The following is a 23270-nucleotide window of genomic DNA, read 5'->3' on the forward strand; positions in this document are numbered from 1 at the left end:
TAGATGTTTCTTCCATTCTGATTTGTTTTCGTCCGATTTCTCTTTCACACTCCAAATTTTCAACTCTTTTTTGATTATTTATTCTTTTACATCCATTCACCACTCTTGGTATTTGTTTTTTTTTTTATTCAACGCCCACAATTCATTCCATTATAACAGGGATGGTAATACGATCGTTTTATAAAATATCAGTCACTTTCCGTTTCGTGTTTTATGCTTTAAAGTAGTATTAACCTACATATCTTCTTTGTATTCGTAAGTAATTTTGCGCAAAAGGTAATTAAAATATTTTACCTGTTGAGTTGTATTTTCATTGTTCTCACTGAATGTTTTCCACAGATTTCAAATGACTAGAAGATAATTTGATAGTATATTCTGTTCAGGTTGTATGTAGTTAATTATTTCCTTTATGTAAATCATTTTTTCTTGGAAAAATCAGTGTGAGATCATCAGCAAATAGGAACGCTTTCTCGTTACCGAATTGTTGACTTGTACCCCAGTGTTAATCCTAGAATTCCATCTGCTGAGTGCAGCGTCAATGTAAATCATGAACAATGCAATAGCCAAACTACAGCTTTGTCTCACCCCTTTATATATCGGTTCTGTATACAGGGCGTGCCAGGAAGAATAATCGTATTCAGGGATAGGAAATGGACGATCATTTGAGGCAAAAAGGTTTAATAAACATGGGTTATAAAACGCGAAGCGTAAGAGCTACGAGGTCTTATTCGTCTTCGAAACTGCGGATCAGATCTCTCTGAATTCCATATTTTGGGAGGAGGTACCATGAACCAAAACACGAAAAAATCTCTAGTAAAGAAGAGTCTCTAAAATGCACGCTTTAGGAGCAGTGAGTACTTGTTTAGTAGAAGAGATATGTTTCACACTAGCGAAGCTGAAGAAGTGTTCATAGCTCTTAAGGAATGTACTTTAGAGTCCATATTTATAGGACATTCTTTCTTCTTTTAGTCCCTGCTATCACCATTCAAATTATGGAAAGCAAAGAGCTTCCAGCAGAAGAAAGTTTTTTCCCAAAATTCGCAGATGAACAAATGCTCATAACTCATGCATTTTATAGCCCATGTTTGCTAGACTTTTTGGGCTCGAATCATCGTTCTTGTACATCGATGAATACTGACTAGTCCTCCTGGTGCACCTTGCGTATGCCTTTTACATCTAAAATTACTGATTTTCCTTTTTATAAAAAGTTTTAATAGCTGATATAACCTGTAAAGCTCTGTGCGCCACATTACGACAGTTTTTTCTGTAATCGCATTATCAGAAGCCTTCTCAAAATCTATAAAAGCAGTATGTGTCTCTTTGTTAAACTATCTCTGCATTTCAATAAAACCGGATCAATCGTTGATCATCCCTTTCTAAATCTGACCTTCTCTTCCTCTAGTAAATATTCTGTTATTGTTTTTGGTCTTACGTAAAGTTTTATGTTGCGTCAAGTAAGCTTATCCATCTGTAGTTTTCAAATATATTTTTTCTCTTTCCTGTCTATTTATTACCTTTGTTTTCTTCCAATTTGGTGACACATATTTTTTGCTTTCAGCGAATGTCAAACAAATTTAACAATTTAAGGTGTGGTGATAACCTTCCATATTTGATTTCATTTGATTTGAAGCAGGAAATAAGACAACAGCAGTGCTAGCCCACTACCACCCGCAGCGAAAAAGGGTTTATTGCGCGATTTCACTCCCTGTGATTCTAAAAAGTCGACCAATTCCCTTAAAGAGTAGTATGCTGCCGATTACCTAATTCCGTTCTTTACCGGACGCAGTTTCTTTAGGAAGCGATGACCCGATTATTCTGTGTCTCTTGATCACGCACTGGAAGAGAAGGTGTGGTGCGGTTTCATCTCGCCCCCACACAGCTTACATCTACGGGCTTCTTTCTCTACGCCCATCGGGTTTAGGTGTTCCCTTAAGTTCCCATGGCCTGTTATAAGTCCCGCCATGAGTTTAGTCTGTCTCCTGTTCAAGTCCAGTACCACAGAGCTTCTATTAAAATTTGGCTTAGGCGCCATTAGCTTGTCGCGGTTTTGTTTTTGCATTATAGTCCAGTATTCTCTACATGCTGTCTTCTGGTCCAGCTGCGTAGTTTCAGCCATCACCTTAATGATGGTTAGGACACATACCGGTTCAATAAATGGAGACGTATGGTTAGCACACTGGACCCGCATTCGGGAGGACGACGGTTCAAACCCGCATCTAGCCATCCTGATTTACATTTTCCGTGATTTCACTAAGTCGCTTCAGGCAAATAGCGGGATGATTCCTTTGAAAGGGCACGGTGGATTTCCTTCCCCGTCCTTCCATGATTCAATGCCACCGATGACCTCGTTGTTTGGTCCACTTCACCAAATCAACCAACCAACGAACCAAATGGAGTCGTCGCAACTGCTGTGACCAGCCTATCAGCTTGTTCATTGTCACTGATTCCTGAGTGACTAGAGAACCACACTACATATACCCTGCTGCTTTTCGCTAGTCTCTTAAGTGCTTTGTAGCACTCGGCAACTGTCTTTCATCTCGTTACAGGGACTGATAAGAGATCTCAGAACTGCCTGGCTGTATGAATACATGTAGGAGATACGATCTTTGTAGCGCCTACGGAAATTCTCTTCCGCGCACACTCAGAGGATGTTTCGGCCTGAAGTACCCTGCCTAGCTTCCCTGAACATACTGCGCTCTCTAGTCTAGCTTGTACCCCGTATTCCCTGGCACCAGCACTTTCGTCTGTTTTAGACCCGTCAAAAAACCAGACTATGTCTCCTGCACATCCCCCATATTTCACTGACTGCGTTAATACCATCCAAACCAGTTGCTTTTCGATTTCATGTGTGTTTAAAAAATACTATGAGTTCTTTTGATTTCTCTGTAATCTATGCCTTTTACTTCTTTTCTGGATCTTTTTCTTTCGTGTCTTCCACGTTATCATGAATATCACACAAGTTATATCTCCTCCAAGTACTGTTACATTTTGCGAAAAATCAGTGCCTGTGTCGTTAAGATGAAATATTCCTTCGCACATGCATGTGTGTCGAAAGGAACACTGCAGCGTGCTTCTTAATAACACAGCCAATGCTCTTTCGTATTTATTCACCAATACCAGACACTTGACACTCAATACATACTACGGTAATCCCAAAACTAAGTTCTCCTATTTTTTACACATACATAGACCTGTTTATTTCTGCAATGGTTTACATCAATTTACGGCTTGAACATTTAGCTATTTTTCGACATAATCACCATTTCTGTCGATGCATTTCTGTAGACGCTGTAGCAGTTTCTGTATGCCCATGTCATACCAGCTCGCCGCCATGCTGTTCAGAAAGTTATGCACCTCTTCTTTCACCTCGTCGTCCGAGCTGAATCGCTTTCCGGCCAAATATTCTTTTAACCTAGAGAACAGGCGATACTCACTGGGCCCCAGGTGAGGACTATATGCTGGGTAGGTGATTATGTTCTACTGAAACTGTTGCAGGAGAGCAATGGTTTGCCGAGCGATGTGTGGGCGAGCGTTGTCATGGAGATTGTGGACGCCCTTGCTCAACATTCCTCTTCCCCGGTTCTGAATTGCCCGTTCGAGTTTTTTCAGTGTCTCACAGTACCTGTCAACGTTAATTGTGGTCCCAGCGATTCAGCTCCGACGACGAGGTAGAAGAAGAGGTTCATAACTTCCTGAATAGCATGGCGGCGAGCTGGTATGACATGGGCATACAGAAACTGCTACAGCGTCTACAAAAATGCATCGACAGAAATGGTGATTGTGTCGAAAAATAGCCAAATGTTCATGCTGTAAACTGATTAAACCATTGTAGGAATAACAGGTCTACGTCCTTATAAAAAAAAAATAGAAGACCTTACTTTTGGGATTACCCTCGTATGTCCTTCTTGGACATGAATACACGTGTCGTGCGAGTGCATGTTGTGATACATTTACGACGGCATATGGCAGTTTGGGTTTGGCCGGAATTCGTGCATGGATAGCCGTAGCGTTTAAGCGATCGCTCGCGTAGAGCGGAAAATCTTGGTTCTAGTGCCGGTCCAGCACACATTTTCACTGTCGTAATTCCAGAAGCCGACCTCGGGGAACATAGTTTGGATTCCGTAGAAATGTTGGAACACGTGAGGCCATACTGACCTTACGATTTATGTTAGAAGAAAGATTAAGGAAAGGCAAACCTACGTTTCTAGCATTTGTAGACTTAGAGAAAGCTTTTGACAATGTTGACTGGAATACTCTCTTTCAAATTCTGAAGGTGGCAGGGGTAAAATGCAGGGAATGAAAGGCTATTTACAATTTGTACAGAAAGTATGTGGCAGCTGAGTCGAGGGGTATGAAAGGGAAGCAGTGGTTGGGAAGGGAGTGAGACAGGGTTGTAGCCTCTCCCCGATGTTATTTAATCTGTATATTGAGCAAGCAGTAAAGGAAACAAAAGAAAAAATCGGAGTAGGTATTAAAATCCATGGAGAAGGAATAAAAACTTTGAGGTTCGCCGATGACATTGTAATTGTGTCAGAGACAGAAAAGGACTTGGAAGAGCAGTTGAAAGGAATGGACAGTGTCTTGAAAGAAGGGTATAGGATGAACATCAACAAAGGCAAACCGCGGATAATCGAATTTAGTCGAATAAAGTCGGGTGATGCTGAGGGAATTAGATTAGGAAATGAGACACTTAAATTAGTAAAGGAGTTTTGCTATTTGGGGAACAAAATAACTGATGATGGTCGAAGTAGAGAGGATATAAAATGTAGACTGGCAGTGGGAAGGTAGGCGTTTCTGAAGAAGAGAAATTGTTAACATCGAGTATAGATTTAAGTGTCAGGAAGTCGTTTCTGAAAGTATTTGTATGTAGTGTAGCCATGTATGGAAGTGAAACACGGACGATAAATAGTTTGAACAAGAAGAGAATAGAAGCTTTCGAATTGTGGTGCTACAGAAGAATGCTGAAGATTAGATGGGTAGATCACATAACTAACGAGGAGGTATTGAATACAATTGGGGAGAAGAGGAGTTTGTGGCAGAACTTGACAAGAAGAAGGGACCGGTTAGTAGGACATGTTCTGAGGCATCAAGGGATCACAAATTTAGCATTGGAGGGCAGCGAGGAGGGTACAAATCGTAGAGGGAGACCAAGAAATGAATACACTAAGCAGATTCAGTAGGATGTAGTTTGCAGTAAGTACTGGGAGATGAAGAAGCTTGCACAGGGTAGGGTAGCATGGAGAGCTGCATCAAACCAGTCTCAGGACTGAAGACCACAACAACAATAGCAATTCCAGTATACAGCCGTTGGTTGCTCATATTCCCAGTTGCGAATAAGTTTCGTGTATTTCTTAAATTCTGAACAGCCTTTGTAGAATTTTTTTATACTCTGTGTGAGAGAGAGAGAGAGAGAGAGAGAGAGAGAGCGTCCATACCTGACCCAGGACGAGGAGCATGGAGCCACCGTCCTCCTCATCGGGGAAGAACGGGAAGCACTTGCACTTCTCGTACCATTCCTGGAACCAGGCGCGCAGCTCGTCGCAGTACTGCTCCAGCAGCCAGGGCCAGCGCTTGCGCTCGTAGCGCTCCAGGTCGGCGGCGATGAAGTCCTCCATCTCCCGGAAGTGCGCCTCCAGCACTCCGCGCCGGTGCTCGTACACCTGCGACACTCGCTCCAGCTCCGCGTAGGTCCGCCAGCTCGGCACCACCTCGCTCATCACCATCCGCCTGCGCTCCTCCTGGCGCTTCAGCTGTGGTAAACACGGGAAGCCCTCAGACAGAAGCGTTGAAACGGGTGCAGCGTACAACAGCAGTAACAATTCTATAAGGTACTTACATCTCAAACGAGAAACTGATTTACATCTGCAAAGAACAAAAGAACACTGTTTTTGATGACGACATATCTTACATTATCGGTACGCGTGCGACACTATGTGTACCTTATACACTACTTGCCATTAAAATTGCTACACCAAGAAGAAATGCATATGATAAACGGGTATTCATTGGACAAATATATTATACTAGAACTAACACTTGATTACATTTTCACGAATTTGGGTGCATAGATCCTGAGAAATCAGTACCCAGAACAACCACTTCTGGCCGTAATAACGGCCTTGATACGCCTGGGCATTGAGTCAAACAGGGCTTGGATGGCGTGTACAGGTACAGCTGCCCATGCAGCTTCAACACGATATCACAGTTTATCAAGAGTAGTGACGAGCCAGTTGCTCGGCCACCATTGACCTGACGATTTCAATTGGTGAGGGATCTGGAGAATGTGCTGGCCAGGGTAGCAGTCGAACATTTTCTGTATCGAGCAAGGTCCTTACAGGACCTGCAACATCCGGTCGTGCATTATCCTACTGAAATGTAGGGTTTCGCAGGGATCGAATGAAGGGTAGAGCCACGGGTCGTAGCACATCTGAAATGTAACATCCACTGTTCAAAGTGACGTCAGTGCGAACAAGAGGTGATCAAAATGTGTAACTAATGGCACCCCATACCATCACGTCGGGTTATACGCCAGTATGGCGATGACGAATACGCGCTTCCAATGTACGTTCATCTCGATGTCGCCAAACACGGATGCGACCATTATGATGCTGTAAACAGAACCTGGATTCATCCGAAAAAATGACGTTTTGCCATTCGTATACACAGGTTCGTCGTTGAGTACACCATCGCAGGTGCTCCTGCATGTGATGCACCGTCAAGGGTAACCGCAGCCATGGTCTCCGAGCTGATAGTCCATGCTGCTACAAACGTCTTCGAACTGCTCGTGCAGATTATTGTTGTCTTGCAAACGTCCACATTTGTTGACTCAGGGATCGAGTCGTGGCTGCACGATCCGTTACAGCCATGCGGATAAGATGCCTGTCATTTCTACTGCTAGTGATACGAGGTCGTTGGGATCCAGCACGGCGTTCCGTATTACCCTCCTGAACCCACTTATTCCATATTCTGCTAACAGTCATTGGATCTCGACCAACGCGAGCAGCAATGTCGCGATACGATAAACTGCAATCGCGATAGGCTACAATCCGACCTTTACCAAAGTCGGTAACGTGATGGTACGCATTTCTCCTCCTCACACGAGGCATCACAACAACGTTTCACCAGGCAACGCCAGTCAACTGATGTTTGTGTATGAGAAATCGGTTGGGAACTGTCCTCATGTCAGCACGTTGTAGGTGTCGCCACCGCCGCCAACCTTGTGTGAATGCTCTGAAAAGCTAATCATTTGCATATCACAGCATCTTCGTCCTGTCTGTTAAATTTCGCATCTGTAGCACTTCATCTTCGTGGTGGAGCAATTTTAATGGACAGTAGTGTATATTCCAAAACCTCGAGCATAGAAAGGGATTTTCCAGTACCCATTCTCGGCTTCTACTGGTGATAAAAACGTAGGGTCCACTGTTTTTGGATAGCCTTTTGCCTAGGGACCATTTGTATACCCAGCAGAGGGTTTGTGTTGTCACTGTCCTATAGTACAGGGTCAAAGTATGAATGTTACACACATCCTGCTGCTTAGGTAAATGGACTAAATATGTTGGTTCTTGTTACATCTGATATGGTCTACGGTGAGTCTAATGGGACGTATGAAGACGCCAAAAACTGAGGATCGAGCTCTATCTTGGTGAAAGGCTAACTTTCCACCTGATAAAAGAAGTGGCCCTGTTATCAGATGCAATTAACTCTCAATATACTTCTTCATGTTTTTCTCTCAAAATTGAGACCACAAGTGATTCTAAATTTTATGTACCTGATTCATTGTTAGATTTCGCATGTCAAAACACTTATTGGAAATGGTTGGAGCGATAAATAAAGTACTGTTCTTGGAAAGTTGACGCATACGAGACTTGAGACTATTCTCGTTGTTTATATGCAGCTTCCGGCAGCGTGTCGTATTGCTAGTTCTAATCCACAAGGGAGTCTCGGTGTCGGGATTGAAATTTCAGTGGCTAGTTGCCGGTATGTTGCAAAATCTCCTATATATGTGTATGCTACATATACGACAGCAGACAATTTTTTTATTACGTGACAGCAAGTACAAAAATATAGGATTCTTCAACACTATCTGAATGAATAAGTCCATATCACACAGCTGAAACAATTCTATGAATGATATATTTTTGTCAAAGTTTTGTAGATAATATTTTGTGAAACCTTCAGAACACAAACGAAAGTAACCTGACCTGTGAGATACACAGTGGCGCAGAAATTCCTTCTTCACGGTAACAGACAGAGTACACACTAAACTATATGGTGCCATTGCTCCTGATACATATCAGTAGTGGCTGTTTGCAGCTTGTGACTGCAAGAATGATTACAATATTTCTCCACATTTAATGCCAATGAGAGTACGCTTGCGGCGGTAACGTCAAGAAACTGTTAGTGTTTTACGCTTCTCCTCGACAAGATCGCCTTCTCATGTTTGTGTCAAGTTTTAAGCCTTCTTCCTCAGTCCCCCGGGAGCAAATGGAAGGAAATGTGCGTTAACAGCTTTGAGTGGTCTCAAGTTCGTCGCTGTTTTCCCGCCTCCCTGGTTTCCTTTATTCCGCCAGTAACCCGGAGACATGTTGTCTGACACAACTTTTGCTAAGGAACTGTGTATTACTGTTTATATCATCTGAAAGAGATTTTGGAAAACAAAGAAGGGGAGTTGAGAACAATAACTCGTGAATGAAGTTGTGTACGGCGGCAAAAAGGTGCTCACGCTGAGGAATAAAATAGTGGAAACTACACCGTAAGACAAAGAGAAGACCGCCACGAAGTAGTTATGCAAACTGGTTACAAATTCATATTCATACAGGGAAACTGTAGCGGTCGATGGATAAATGTGTGACGCTACAGCGAAATTTCGCTGTACAGCTGGCAAGAATAGTAAACAAGAGACCTGTCGATATCACGGCAAAATGTCCTTGCGAATTCTATTCCGGGTACTCGGTTGGACAGTAGCTATGCCTCACAGACAGCATGGTAAACAATATTTGCAGATGAAACTTCCTGGCAGATTAAAACTGTGTGCCGGACCGAGACTCGAACTCGGGACCTTTGTCTTTCGCGGGCAAGTGCGCTACCAACTGAGCTACCCAAGCACGAATCACAGTTTTAAGATGAGGTACGGGCGGAATTAAAGCTGTGAGGACGGGGCGTGAGTCGTGCTTGGGTAGCTCAATTGGTAGAGCACTTGCCCGCGAAAGGCAAAGGTCCCGAGTTCGAGTATCGGTCCGGCACACAGTTTTAATCTGCCAGGATGCTTCATACCAACGCACACTCGGCTGGAGAGCGAAAATTTCATTCTAGAATATTTGCAGATGTCAGCATTTAAGAGAGGACTTATAGTTGGACTCAAATAAGCCAGTTCGAGTAATCGCCGAAACGATCGACGTCTGAATTGGAGCGATGCCGCTATTCGTCGATGTTGGTAGGAACGGGTAAACCGTGGCCGAAGACAGCTTCAAGAAGCAAGCTGTCGACCTAGGGAGACGACAGAGCGATAGGACCAAGCACACGTCAGAGAGGCACTCAGAGACCCGGATCATCATCACCATCGATCCGACATGCATCTGGTGTCTCAGTGACCACAAGAACCATTAAGAGGTGGCTCACAGAAATTTGGCTCAGCTCACACACACAAAAAAAAACCTGTTTGCAGTGGTATCGGGCACACTCGTCCTGGAATCTTATTGAGTAGAGTAGGACTGTCTACAGTGATGAATCTCGCTTCTTGAGCCCCGATGGCCAACGAAGACGTGTCGAAGACGCTCCGGACAGCGGTGATGTACCAATCTGACTGTCGCCCGTCGGACGGACAGAAAAGCAGGAGTGATGGTCTGGGCGCCATTTATTTTCATAGTAGGACGCCTTTGGTTGTCATACACAGCACCCTTACGGCATATCGGTACGTCGACAGTATTCTACACCTCCTATTGTAGCCCTTCATGACCATCCTAGGCTTAAATTTGAGCAAGATTATGACCGCCCTCACACGGTAAGAGTCTCTCCTGCACGTCTTCGTGCTTGCCAAACCCTACCTCGGCCAGCAAGGTAACCGGATATCTCCCCAACTTAGAATTTTTGGAGCATTATGGACAGGGCCCTCCACCCAGCTCGATATTTTGACGATCTAACACGCCAATAGGACACAGTTTTTCACGATATCGTCCGTATGACTTCCAACACCTCTGTCAACCAATGCCAAGTCAATTAGCTAATTGCATTAAGTCCAAAGGTGGATCAACACGTTATTGACCTGCTCAGTTTGTGAAGCTCTTTCTCTGGAATACATCATGTAACTTACCTGAAATTGTAATCGTCTGTTTGTCTGTATCTCTGCATCGACCGATATCCTCCCCATTCGGATAATTCCTTTGTGGTGACCCGTGATTTTTCTTTGCTTTTTGTGTATGTTTAGAGTGTATTTCTGGTTGGGAATGCTTCTTTGACTCACTCCGGCTTCTCAACAAGTGGTTCCCTCTTAATATGGGATATAGGTGACATTTCCTGTTTTACCTTCACCAACCTATCCTTTTTCCTCCCTGAAGAAGGAAATTGCTGTTCCGAAAGCTAGGATAGTATATACAGGGTGGTCCATTGATAGTGACCGGGCCAAGTATCTCACGAAATAAGCATCAAACGAAAAAACTACAAAGAACAAAACTCGTCTAGCTTGAAGCGAGAAACCAGATTGCACTATGATTGCCCACTAGATGGCGCTGCCAAGGGTCAAACGGATATCAAATGCGTTTTTTTAATAGAACCCCTATTTTTATTACATATTCGTGTAGTACGTAAAGAAATATGAGTGTTTTATTTGGACCACTATTTTCGCTTTGTGATAGATGGCGCTGTAATAGCCACAAACGCCAGTGCGGACGGTATTTGCTTCGTGATACATTACCCTTGTTAAAATGGACCGTTAACTAACTGCGGAAAAGGTCGATATCGTGTTGATGTATGGCTACTGTTATCAAAATGCCCAATGGGCGTGTACTAGGTAAGTTGCTCGGTATCCTGGACGACATCATCTAAGTGTCCGAACCGTTTGCCGGATAGTTACGTTATTTAAGGAAACAGGAAGTGTTCAGCCACTTGGGAAACGTCAACCAGGACCTGCAACAAATGATGATGCCCAAGTAGGTGTTTTAGCTGCTGTCGCGGCTAATCCGCACAGCAGTAGCAGACAAACTGCGCAAGAATTGGGAATCTCAAAAACGTCGGTGTTGAGAATGCTACTTCAACATCGATTGCACCCGTACCATATTTCTATGCACCAGGAATTGCATGGCAACGACTTTGAACGTCGTGTACAGTTCTGCCACTGGGCACAAGAGAAATTACGGAACGATGAAAGCGTTTTTGCACGCGTTCTATTTAGCGATGAAGCGTAATGCACCAACAGTGGTACCGTAAACCGGCATAATATGTACTATTGGGCAACGGAAAATCCACGATGGTAGCGACAAGTGGAACATCAGCGACCTTGGCTTGTTCATGTATGGTGTGGCATTATGGGAGGAAGGATACCTGGCCCCCATTTTATCGATGGCAATCTAAATGGTGCAATGTATGCTGATTTCCTACTTAATGTTCTACCGATGTTACTACAAGATGTTTCACTGCATGACAGAATGGCGATGTACTTCCAACATGATGGATGTCCGGCACATAGCTCGCGTGCGGTTGAAGCGGTATTGAATAGCATCTTTCATGACAGGTGGATTGGTCGTCGAAGCACCATACCATGGCCTGCACGTTCACCAGATCTGTCGTTCCCAGATTTCTTTCTGTGGGGAAAGTTAGTTGAAGGATATTTGCTATCATTAACCACCGACAATGCCTGACTACATGCGTTAGCGCATTGTCAATGCATGTGCGAATATTACGGAAGGCGAACTACTCGCTGTTGAGAGGAATGACTTTACACGTATTGCCAAATGCATTGAGGTTGACGGACATCATTTTGAGCATTTATTGCATAAATGTGGTATTTATAGGTAATCACGCTGTAACAACATGCATTCTCAAAAATGATAAGTTCACAAAGGTACATGTATCACATTGGAACATTCGAAATAAAATGTTCAAACGTACCTACGTTCTGTATTTTAATTTAAAAAACTTACCTGTTACAAACTGCTCGTCTAAAATTATGAGCCATATGTTTGTGAGTAGTAGAGCGCCATCTATCACAAAGCGAAAAAAGTCGTCCAACTAAAACATTCGTATTTCTTTGAGAAGTGGCAGGACCCCACTGTCATATTTCTATATTTGTCTGAGTAATTCGATTTTCCTCTCTAATTGCATGCGGTGAAAAGTTGCTATTTCTTCACACGCGGACTTCCCACTCAGCGTCTCTCGTCACTCGGGTGGTCTGGTGAAAGGCGGGTTCTGCTGATCTTGAAAGGGTTAAACCGACGGGTGTGAGGGAGTCGAGTGGATGCTTTCCAGACGCCGACATTGTCATAAGAGCGCAGAAACTTAGTGAAAACAGTTTCTGGCGGGCTACCAGCGAGGCGTGGGAATGACTTGTGTTCACAGGCAGTCTTGGCGGGCAAATTCCCGCGTTTTCTACAAAATCGTAACTGTGATTGGCTTGCTCAGGGTATAGATCCGTGACGTAGCAAAATCGGCGCAGAAATTGGCGCCAAGAATCTCCATTGGTGGACTAGTAGTGCTTCGGCAATAGAGTGGCATTCTCCGCCGGTTTTCGAGTTGCTGATTGGAACGTTTAACAACAGCCACTGTCGTGGAGGCGGGAATGTTCTGTGTTCGGCTTGTACGGGTGCTCTTGAGAGGGTCGCCTCTCGCCTTTCGGTCGGTGTAGGTTACAAGACTGAGCTCTCGCTGCTCTGGACAGCCTGCCTTCCGTTGACTGTCTAATATACTTTTATTTAATTGTAACTGTTTGACGAAGTTGCTGAAGTTTCAACTTCAACATAACTTTCCGAGCCCAGTTGGCAATTGAGCGTTCTGCGTACAAGCGGCCTATGTTGTCTGTCTTGAGCAGTTTTGGCTAAAGTTGACTGTATCGGAGTTACTGTGTGACTTCGCATGTTAAAATCAATCACAGTACCGTCTTCGTCTCCCTCAGAGGCGCATTAGTATTGGTAGGAAGTCTTTAGTATGGAACAACCAGACCAAAATATTTTGTTCCGGGCTATACTCGCGACATTATCATCGCCACGACGGGACGTCGGAGCAACCAGCCATCGCCTCCGGTACGCCAGATCGTGTTCTTGCAGTTAAGAAGACAGCTTGGTAATGTATGTCCGCAGCACCGGCAGATTAGGGATTTTGCTAGGTGATAATCAGAGCTCAGCAGAGCACGCCTGTTCGTCTTTTTCTAACTTTGTTCTGTCTTGGGTGTTCATTGTCTGAGTTCTAACTACTATAGCAGCTATTAATGTTGGGGTGGCTGTGTCTCTTAAGATTTGTGTTGGAGGGAAATGGCGCCACATACCACTTTGTCATAAATGTCACAATCTAGTTTAGGGACAACTTCACCTTCACAGCATTTATTTGAGTATCCAGTTTGAGCCAATTTGATGTATTGTAAATGTTTTGTGTGTTTTGTTTATTATTTTGAATTTAGTCATAATAAATCATATTGTTATTTTGGACAGAACTTTCATTCTGTTAATCGGTACAGCAACCGTTTCATTTCTCACTACGTTAATGAAACTTTCCTTTATTTAACTTATTTATCAAATTAAATTATTATAGATGTCAAACTCTTTTCTACTCCAGTTGCAGGGTCGATTACAGTCAGTTCGCGTTTCTTTTTAATCCATGCGCAACAGCAAAAGTCGGAGTCAGAACGGGGGGGGGGGGGGGGGGGGGCAGCTTAGAGCATCATTTATATATGAAGATTCTAGAAGAATTTAGTGTTAAATACACTACTAGCCCCGGCACCTCGCATCTTTCGTACTACCCGAATGTGTAATAATAAATGGGGGTTCCTATTTTTTAAAAACGCAGTTGATATCCGTTTGACCTATGGCAGCGCCATCTAACGGGCCAACCATAGCGTCATCTGGTTTCCCCCTTCAAGCTACACAGGTTTCGTTCTTTCTAGTTTTTTCGTTCGACGCTTATTTCGTGAGATATTTGGCCCGGTCACGATCAATGGACCATCCTGTATACGTTAATACGTGTCTGTCGGAAGTTGAGAAATTTCGCCTCCTGGGGGTTAGAATTTGTGACAGTCGTCTCGGGGAGAAGAGGCAAGGTTACCTTTTTGCGCGTACTGTAGCCCCTCCAGACGCGCTGTATCTGCGTGGCGGCGCCGTTGAGCACCTTGGCAGGTATCCTGGGCGGTAACTCCCCGGCAGCCGCGCGCTTCTTCAAGCGGCTCAGTCTCGCCGCCTCAGCATACTGTGTGCGGCCTTGCCTGCGACACACAGGAGTGAATGTCAGACGCAAAGCATAACTATGTCCAGGCGTTAGCTGGGGAAACGTACGTACGACTAAATTTCGGAAAAATAAAATAAAATATCATTTTTCAAGTGGCAGTTTTTATACGAGTACTTCGACAGCGGTGTGGCTGCGCTGGAGGATTACACCGACTAGGGATCGCTTCCGCGCCGAGAGGCAAACCCGTCGATCAAGAAGGCTTTAAATGAGGCGAACATCACACACGTCCATGCCCGGGCAGGATTCGAACCTGCGACCGTAGTGGTCGCTCGGTTCCAGACTGAAGCGCCTAGAACCGCTCGTCCACACCGACTGGCGCGCACCTTAACCCCGAATCTTTCGACATACAGCTTTCAAATTAAAAGTGACGCCATCTGTTTCGAGTAATTGAATCACTCTTGTCATCAATGGCGCTTATATACACTCCTGGAAATTGAAATAAGAACACCGTGAATTCATTGTCCCAGGAAGGGGAAACTTTATTGACACATTCCTGGGGTCAGATACATCACATGATCACACTGACAGAACCACAGGCACATAGACACAGGCAACAGAGCATGCACAATCTCGGCACTAGTACAGTGTATATCCACCTCTCGCAGCAATGTAGGCTGCTATTCTCCCATGGAGACGATCGTAGAGATGCTGGATGTAGTCCTGTGGAACGGCTTGCCATGCCATTTCCACCTGGCGCCTCAGTTGGACCAGTGTGCGTGCTGGACGTGCAGACCGCGTGAGACGAAGCTTCATCTAGTCCCAAACATGCTCAATGGGGGACAGATCCTGAGATCTTGCTGGCCAGGGTAGTTGACTTACACCTTCTAGAGCACGTTGGGTGGCACGGGATACATGCGGACGTGCATTGTCCTGTTGGAACAGCAAGTTCCCTTGCCGGTCTAGGAATGGTAGAACGATTGGTTCGATGACGGTTTGGATGTACCGTGCACTATTCAGTGTCCCCTCGACGATCACCAGAGGTGTACGGCCAGTGTAGGAGATCGCTCCCCACACCATGATGCCGGGTGTTGGCCCTGTGTGCCTCGGTCGTATGCAGTCCTGATTGTGGCGCTCACCTGCACGGCGCCAAACACGCATACGACCATCATTGGCACCAAGGCAGAAGCGACTCTCATCGCTGAATGCGACACGTCTCCATTCGTCCCTCCATTCACGCCTGTCGCGACACCACTGGAGGCGGGCTGCACGATGTTGGGGCGTGAGCGGAAGACGGTGTAACGGTGTGCGGGACCGTAGCCCAGCTTCATGGAGACGGTTGCGAATGGTCCTCATCGATACCCCAGGAGCAACAGTGTCCCTAATTTGCTGGGAAGTGGCGGTGCAGTCCCCTACGGCACTGCGTAGGATCCTACGGTCTTGGCGTGCATCCGTGCGTCGCTGCGGTCCGATCCCAGGTCGACGGGCAAGTGCACCTTCCGCCGACCACTGGCGACAACATCGATGTACTGTAGAGACCTCACGCCCCACGTGTTGAGCAATTCGGCGGTACGTCCACCCGGCCTCCCGCATGCCCACTATACGCCCTCGCTCAAAGTCCGTCAACTGCACATACGGTTCACGTCCACGCTATCGCGGCATGCTACCAGTGTTAAAGACTGCGATGGAGCTCCGTATGCCACGGCAAACTAGCTGACACTGACGGCGGCGGTGCACAAATGCTGCGCAGCTAGCGCCATTCGACGGCCAACACCGCGGTTCCTGGTGTGTCCGCTGTGCCGTGCGTGTGATCATTGCTTGTACAGCCCTCTCGCAGTGTCCGGAGCAAGTATGGTGGGTCTGACACACCGGTGTCAATGTGTTCTTTTTTTTATTTCCAGGAGTGTAGTTTTCATGTGTTGCAAAAGGATATTTAGTAAGACAGACTGTGTCCAGCGCGGTTTCACCCTACAACGGGCGGGCTGCAGTTCCGGCCGTTTCTTAATCATTGTCATATTCTTTGCTGTTTTGCAATACAGCACTTCAGATTCATTTTGCAAAAGCTTATTCAACATAAGGTTTAAGGCCAAAAGAATTTTGCAAATTTGTTCACACTGTTAAAGAAAATTTTATGGTTATATATTGTTAAATAAACAAGTTATATGAAAAGAAAGTGATATTTGTGGGTCCTCCCTTCTACGTTTTCCTTAATTCCAGTAAGTAGCACATATCAATAACAATGTGCATTAAATGTGTTTTATCTCGGGAACCTTTCGGAACAGGGCATATGTTCATATGGAGTTTTTTGTATGAATGCGTGGTGCCTGTTTTTTCAGAATCCACCACCTTCAGTGCGGATGCACTAACACGTACTATCTCCTGCAGGAATCTCACAGTAGTGATCATGGAGGATGTGTAAGGGGACAGCGGATACGTTGCGCTAGGTGAGAATGTGGGTCGGCTGGGAGGGTGGCAAGAAGTGCCGCGTAATCGTGATAAACGCTGTGTCTGGATGGCGGAATGGTTAATGCAATTACCTAGTAAGCAAGTGATCCTGGATTCGAATCCTGTTTCGGCACACATTTTCACTCGTCGCCCCTGAAACTGGCATCGATAATTTCTTCCCTTTCCTTTCCTTTCTCCACTTCCAATTTACATAATATGAAGGTTTTCTTGCTTGAAATGCTCGTTTCTCTCATATCCCTGAAGATTGATTATTTCTCCTGAGCCACGATGTATATTGGTCAAAATGCGCTATTCAGTGTACACATGAATGTATGCTGCAGATCTATGGTCTCAGAGGTAACAAGAGACCTGCACTATGAGACTTTTTATCCAGACTACCAGTCCCATGTTATCACGTTACAGTCGGGTCCTACACGAGCAGAAAGTGTGAAACAACACCAACATCATATTCACACGACGATCACCTGTGTCTGTGTGCCGCATAGTTAAGACAGATAATGGCTCCTATCGCGATAATGTAGGCATTGTTGTGTACAGGGATATAATTAGATTTTAAATATTCACAAAGCTTTGACTTTTCTAGATCCACATCATTTTTAACGAGCATAAATATTTTACACTACACAGGTACGTCGTTTGATGTAGAGGTGCACAGTATTTCAGTAATCTTATATTTCTACTTAAGTGTATATTAAATGTTTAGTGCTGTCGACTTCTATATGGATGCACTTGATTGCTTATCCTCTGTATTAGATGTCAACAATGAAGGGCTACGTGCCGGAGTATCGGCCTAGAAAATAAATACTTTTGAAGTGCAGCTCATGGTGTATATCAACACCTCCTTTATCAAACTGGGAGGCCTCTTCAGCGACACAAAGTTTCTTCAACGTTCCTTGAACAAATGATATTGTCAACAGGGCAGAAGTTCGTTCAGGGAATGTGGTCCTGATCCCTTGAGACAAACCTTTATCCTGCCGATGGGTGGTACCCAGTGACGATAAACTAACAAAGTTTGCTGCGTTGAGCAGGGAGTCGAAGTTGGAGAGAATTGACTGTTGTTGTCACGCACACGCGGGAAGGAAATTCAGAGTCGTAATGCACTGATTAGACACAAGAACCACAATGTCGTGACGCAGCAGGTGGTAGGCTGTTATGGAAGATGGGTTGCTGGCGTTACATCGGAGAAACTGAGATGGAGACATGTATACGTATGGTTTTTTCACTTCTGACACATTCGAAAATATATGACAGTGTTATATTAATACAGCAGACTAAGCTTCCACACATACTACAATCATTTTTGATGAGAAAACTACGAAGACACAGTGACGATATAAAGTGTCTCGCTCCACGAAAGGAGGGCAGAACTAGATACTGATTTAGGTTTCCCGTGATTTCCCTAAATCGCTCCAGGCAGATGCCGGGATGGCTCCTTTGAAAGGACACGGCCGACATCTTTCCCCGTCCTTCCCTAATCCGATGAGACCGATGACCTCGCTGTCTGGTCTCTTTCCCCAAACAACCCAACCCAGAACTAGATACTGTCGAGTTGCAGGAAGACTTATGGTCTGTCCTGTCACTGAGTATGCAAGCTCTGTCATTTCATGTGAACAGGCGAGAGGAAGTCATTGCTTGCCGCTGTCGATGTAAGTGGAGAGATTTGCGGAGACTTTTTTATCAACATCGAATTTAAAAATTTATGGACGGAAACATTTTAATGAAATAAAAATAAAGAGTTAAAAGAAAGAGACATGGCAAGTCTGACAACTGAATTGAGCTCGACTTAGTTCAGTTCGCTAGCATCGAAAGCGCATGACAAACACAGTCACCTTGGACAGAGTCTTTTTGTGTTAGTAAACTTCATTCTCCTGGGGCAACATCGAGTGGATTTGTTCTCTTCCCTTGGAGGAAGTAACGGTTGCTTGACAGGAATTTCGAGAAAGACGACGAAATAATTTTTGAGATGCACCATTTAATGCAGAACCAAAATGCTGACTTCTAACACAATGGTCTCCACCAAGTGATCCATCGTTCAAATATATGTGTCCAACTGAGGCGTGAGTATGCAGACAAGAATTAACATCACGAAAAGGTTTCGTATACGCAGCTTGATTTTGAAAAGATGATGATTAAACTATTACGACTTCCCTCAATTTTTTTTCCAAAACTGAGGATGATTGTACTGTCTTTCCTCTTTTGAATCGACACCCAAAAATCGAAGTTACGGATATCAAAATATGTGTCCAATCGAAAGAAAAGCGGCATAAATCTCTCAACAGACGAAACCCCACAGGACCTGATGGGATACCAATAGGAGTGTCGGAAAAAAACTTCTCCTGTTCTATCAGTAGTGAGCCGTAGATCGCTGGAGGAGCGATGCGCTCCTAATGATTGGAGAAAAGAGCAGGTCATTTCCATTCTACAGAAGGGTTGCCACACAGGCGCTCAAAGCCGCAGGTCTACATCTCTAACCTCGGTCGGTTGTAGAATATTAGGCTCGCCTACTACGAGATTTATGGAATATCAAATCTCCACTTTAGGAATAAACATGGCTTACGAAAACAACTATCGTATGAAACCCAGCTCGCTCTGCTCGTCCACGAGACGTAGAGAGCAGAAGTTAACTTGTTGATGTCAGTTGATGCTGCGATTTTTGACTTCTAAAAGGCGTTCAATATACGATCCAGTCACATTAATGTGAACATAGCCTATGTTCGACGTCAGAGTGCCATTACTACTCACGGACAACAGATGGCAGCACTAGCAATGGCGAGTATATAAAGCGGGTCGGGGGGGGGGGGGGGGGGGGGGACGTGGAAAACAGTGCAGTCGCTGTCATATTGCGGAAACGGAGCGGCTTATCTGACATCCAAAAGGGCATGAATATTGGCTTTCGGACCAAGAGTGGAAGCATTTCCTAAACGGGAAAGTCTGTAAACTGTTGGCGTGCCACCTTGGTTTTAGTATACCATGCATTGCGAAATATCACTGTCCAAAACGGGCGCCGAGGCAATTGTGGTGCATCACGGGCCATAAATGACAGATCTGGCCGACCGCTGCGGAAATGTGAGGATGAATAGACGCACAACTGTTGAGCAATTGATTCCCCAGACGAACCAAGGAGCTGCCAACAGTGTCTGCCCAACGACCGTTCAGCGAACATTGCTGCGTATGGGCCTCCACAGCAGATGCCTGGGTCATGCAGCCACGCTAACTGCTGTTCACCAGTGACGAACGCTGGAACTGGAATGCCAATGCCGCTATTGGACGTCCACTGAGTGGCGATTGTCTGGGGAATGTTTTCGTCATACACCCTGGATGATCTTGTTGTCCTGGAAGGCACAATAGATCAAAACAATTATGCCTCTATCCTTGGGGGTCATGTACAAAAGCTACATGCAGTTGGTTTCGCCTCGGCACGATGGCAGCTACCAGGACAACAATGCACGATGGCCTCTACTAGGAGGACAATGCATAATGGCATCTACCAGGAGGACAATGCAATGTGTCACACAGCTAGTAATGTATATGAATGGTACGAAGAGCACCAGGATGAGTTTAGTGTACTCCGTTGGCGACTAAACTCTCCGGATTTAAGCCCATCGAGAATATGTGAACCACTTCTGTCGGACTGTACGCGCCTTTGACCCTCAACCGAGAATCCAGTGCACGGCACTGGAGTCTCCATGGCTCCACATCCCTGTTCATACCTTCCAGAACCTCACTGACTCCCTTCTTGCACGTCTCGCAGCAGTCCGCCCAGTGAAATGTGATTAGACTTTCGACAGGTGATCACATTAATGCCACTAGACAGTTTGCTTCTGTAGTGCCATCTAATGAACGAAATGCGAGGGTACGGATATCAGACTAGTTGTGAGATTACACTGAAGAGTTTCTAGAAATAAGAAAATGTCATTCTCAATGGAGAAAAATCATCACGTAAAAGCAGCGTTGGACTTAACCTATGAGAGTGTTATAACTGGATAACGTCGGATGTTCTATGATGCGTTTCGTGGATGATATAGTTGTATACAGAGAAACCGGAAAGTTACAAAATTCTAGTGAAACACAGGAAGGCTTTCAGAGGATCGAAGCTTCGTGCAGGGATTGGTAGTATACTGTGAACATAAAAAAAATTGCAACGTACTGTGCATAAATAGGGAGAAAGATCCATTTATAAACAATTGTTTAACCATCACAGGAAGTAACTGCAACTGTAAAGTATCTAGAACTATGAGCACGGAGCAAGTTAAAGTGGAACTACGGCATGAAACAAATCACGCATAAGGTAGATGGCAGATTGAGATTCATTGGAAGAATATTCAGGAAGTGTAGCCACTCACAAAGTAGGCAGCTAACAAAACCCTCGAATGACTAATACTTGAATATTTCTCGTCATTCTCCGATATGTACGAGACAAAGGAAGTATAGAAGAGCCGAGGAATAGCAACACATTACAGGTTCATTTAGTATGGGCCAAAATGTCACACAGACGTAAGAGAGGAGCTCGATTTGTTGCACCCCGGGATAGAGTCCTCAGTGGACACTAAAAATTCGTCCAAGATCAATCTTGACAGCTCCCAGAGACCGAACCACCCGTGTCAATGACCAGTACACAGTCACCTAGGGGGACATGCCGAGCGAGTAGAGGCAAGCTATCGCAGCACGGGGAAAGGACCAAGTGTCCAAGCCTGCAAGAGAAGCATAATAACGTCATGGAAGCTGATAGACACCGTCATACTGGTGAAAAAGCAGAGTGTTGTCAGGAAGTTAGGTACAACGCAACAGTAAGTATTCAGGGGCCAAACTAGCAGAAAAGAGCCGCTGAAATGTGAGGTTGCGAAAGCCTGAAGTGACTAGGAGAGCTCACAGCGTGGGAAAACCCGGGCACATGATGTCATAGCCATTCCCACTGCCGCAGGGGACACTGGAGGAGCCAACACAAACATCCCATCCTTTCTAACAAATTGCTGATTGCTGGGTTCTGATTGCCGACTGCCCAGGGTGTAAACTCAGTCCTTGTGTCAGCTGCATCTCTACACTGAGAGGGGCGGATACAGAGATCGACCCTCGGAATGCCTAACTGCCTTTGATCGTCTATGGAACCAATGTCCAGCTGGAAGGTCGCTCCAGCTGCTAGATGCTCTGCCAATATCCGAGGCAACGCTGATGGTGTGCAAAGGTCTCCACACCCTAATGGTTTGAGGCGTCACGGTACCGACTGCGCAGCAACCCCCGCCGGAGGTTCGAGTCCTCCCTGGGGCATGGGCGTGTGAGTTGTTCTTCGCATAAGTTAGCTTAAGTTAGTTTAAGTAGTGTGTAAGTCTAGGGAACGATGACCTAAGCAGTTTTGTCCCTAAGGAATTCACACACATTTGGACATTTCGAACACCCTACTGGGCTGAAAGGGCTTGACCTGCTTGATCTGGAGGCTGTCCTCCTCCACCTTCGAGAGGGATATACAATGGTGCTGCTCATCTCATTCATGTGGCAGACACTGATGTTGCCGTCTCCTGTCTCCTAAATGAGCACTGAGAGCCGACACCTGCGAGTACTTCAGGTGGACTGGAGGTGTGACTCCTGAGTGCGTATCTTCGAGTTCAACGAGAGCTCTTCGGATATCGATACATAGAATTGGAGGCCTCCGCTGGCCACAGGTTGTCGGCCGCTCTGCGATGTCACAGCTGTCATCTGACACTTGGCTGCGTTGTAGAAACCGCAAACTGAGCCCATGCTGGCCTTCGCCGAGGCCACTGCGCTGCCGTCCCAGCTGTGGCACGACACTTTCGATGACAATCCTGAATTACTGCCTAATAAATATGTTGTTGTCAATTATGTTTTCTTGGAGCTCAGGAGCACGGCTAGGTTCTCACCACCGCATCCCATCCAACTCTCTCCTAACGACTGCAGGAGGCTGGGACCAGACACAATTTGACATCATGGTGTAGTTTACTATTATACTTCCGACAGTGTACATTCGCAAAAGACTCAACTAATATGTGACTTCCACCTACAACGTGTACACTGAAGTGCCAAAAAACTGATATAGGCATGCGTATTGAAATACAGAGAAATGTAAACAGGTAGAATATGGCGATTCGGTCGGCAACGCCTATATAAGACAACAAGTGTCTGGCGCATTTGGTAGATCGGTTACTGTTGCTACAATGGCAGCTTATCAACATTTAAGTGAGTTTGAAAGTGGTGTTATAGCCGGTGCACGACCGGTGGGACATAGTATCTCCGAAGTAGCGATGAAGTGGGGATTTTCCAGTATGACTATTTCACGGGTGTACCGTATATTTCAGGAATCAAGTAAAACATCAGATCTCTGACATGGCCGCGGCCGGAAAAAGATCCTGCAACAACGGAACCAACGACGACTGAACAGAATCGTCCAACTTGTCAGAAGTGCAACCCTTCCGTAAATTGCTGCAGATTTC

At 45.2% G+C, this 23270-nt stretch overlaps 1 protein-coding gene across 1 annotated transcript in view; it reads right to left on the reverse strand.

Moving 5' to 3' along the window:
- LOC126278923 (IQ and AAA domain-containing protein 1-like) overlaps positions 1–23270 on the reverse strand; it is a gene marked incomplete at its 3' end in the record, with an annotated part of 80384 nt that overhangs the window by 39705 nt on the left and 17409 nt on the right. The window contains exons 4-5 of the mRNA XM_049979199.1: positions 14245–14401; positions 5436–5750 (exon numbers count right to left, since the gene is read on the reverse strand). Of these exons, the coding sequence (XP_049835156.1) occupies positions 5436–5750; positions 14245–14401 (472 nt within the window). The remainder of the gene's footprint in view (positions 1–5435; positions 5751–14244; positions 14402–23270) is intronic.

Source organism: Schistocerca gregaria, chromosome 6 (genome assembly GCF_023897955.1).
Source record: "Schistocerca gregaria isolate iqSchGreg1 chromosome 6, iqSchGreg1.2, whole genome shotgun sequence".
In the NCBI taxonomy this organism is placed as follows: domain Eukaryota; kingdom Metazoa; phylum Arthropoda; class Insecta; order Orthoptera; family Acrididae; genus Schistocerca; species Schistocerca gregaria.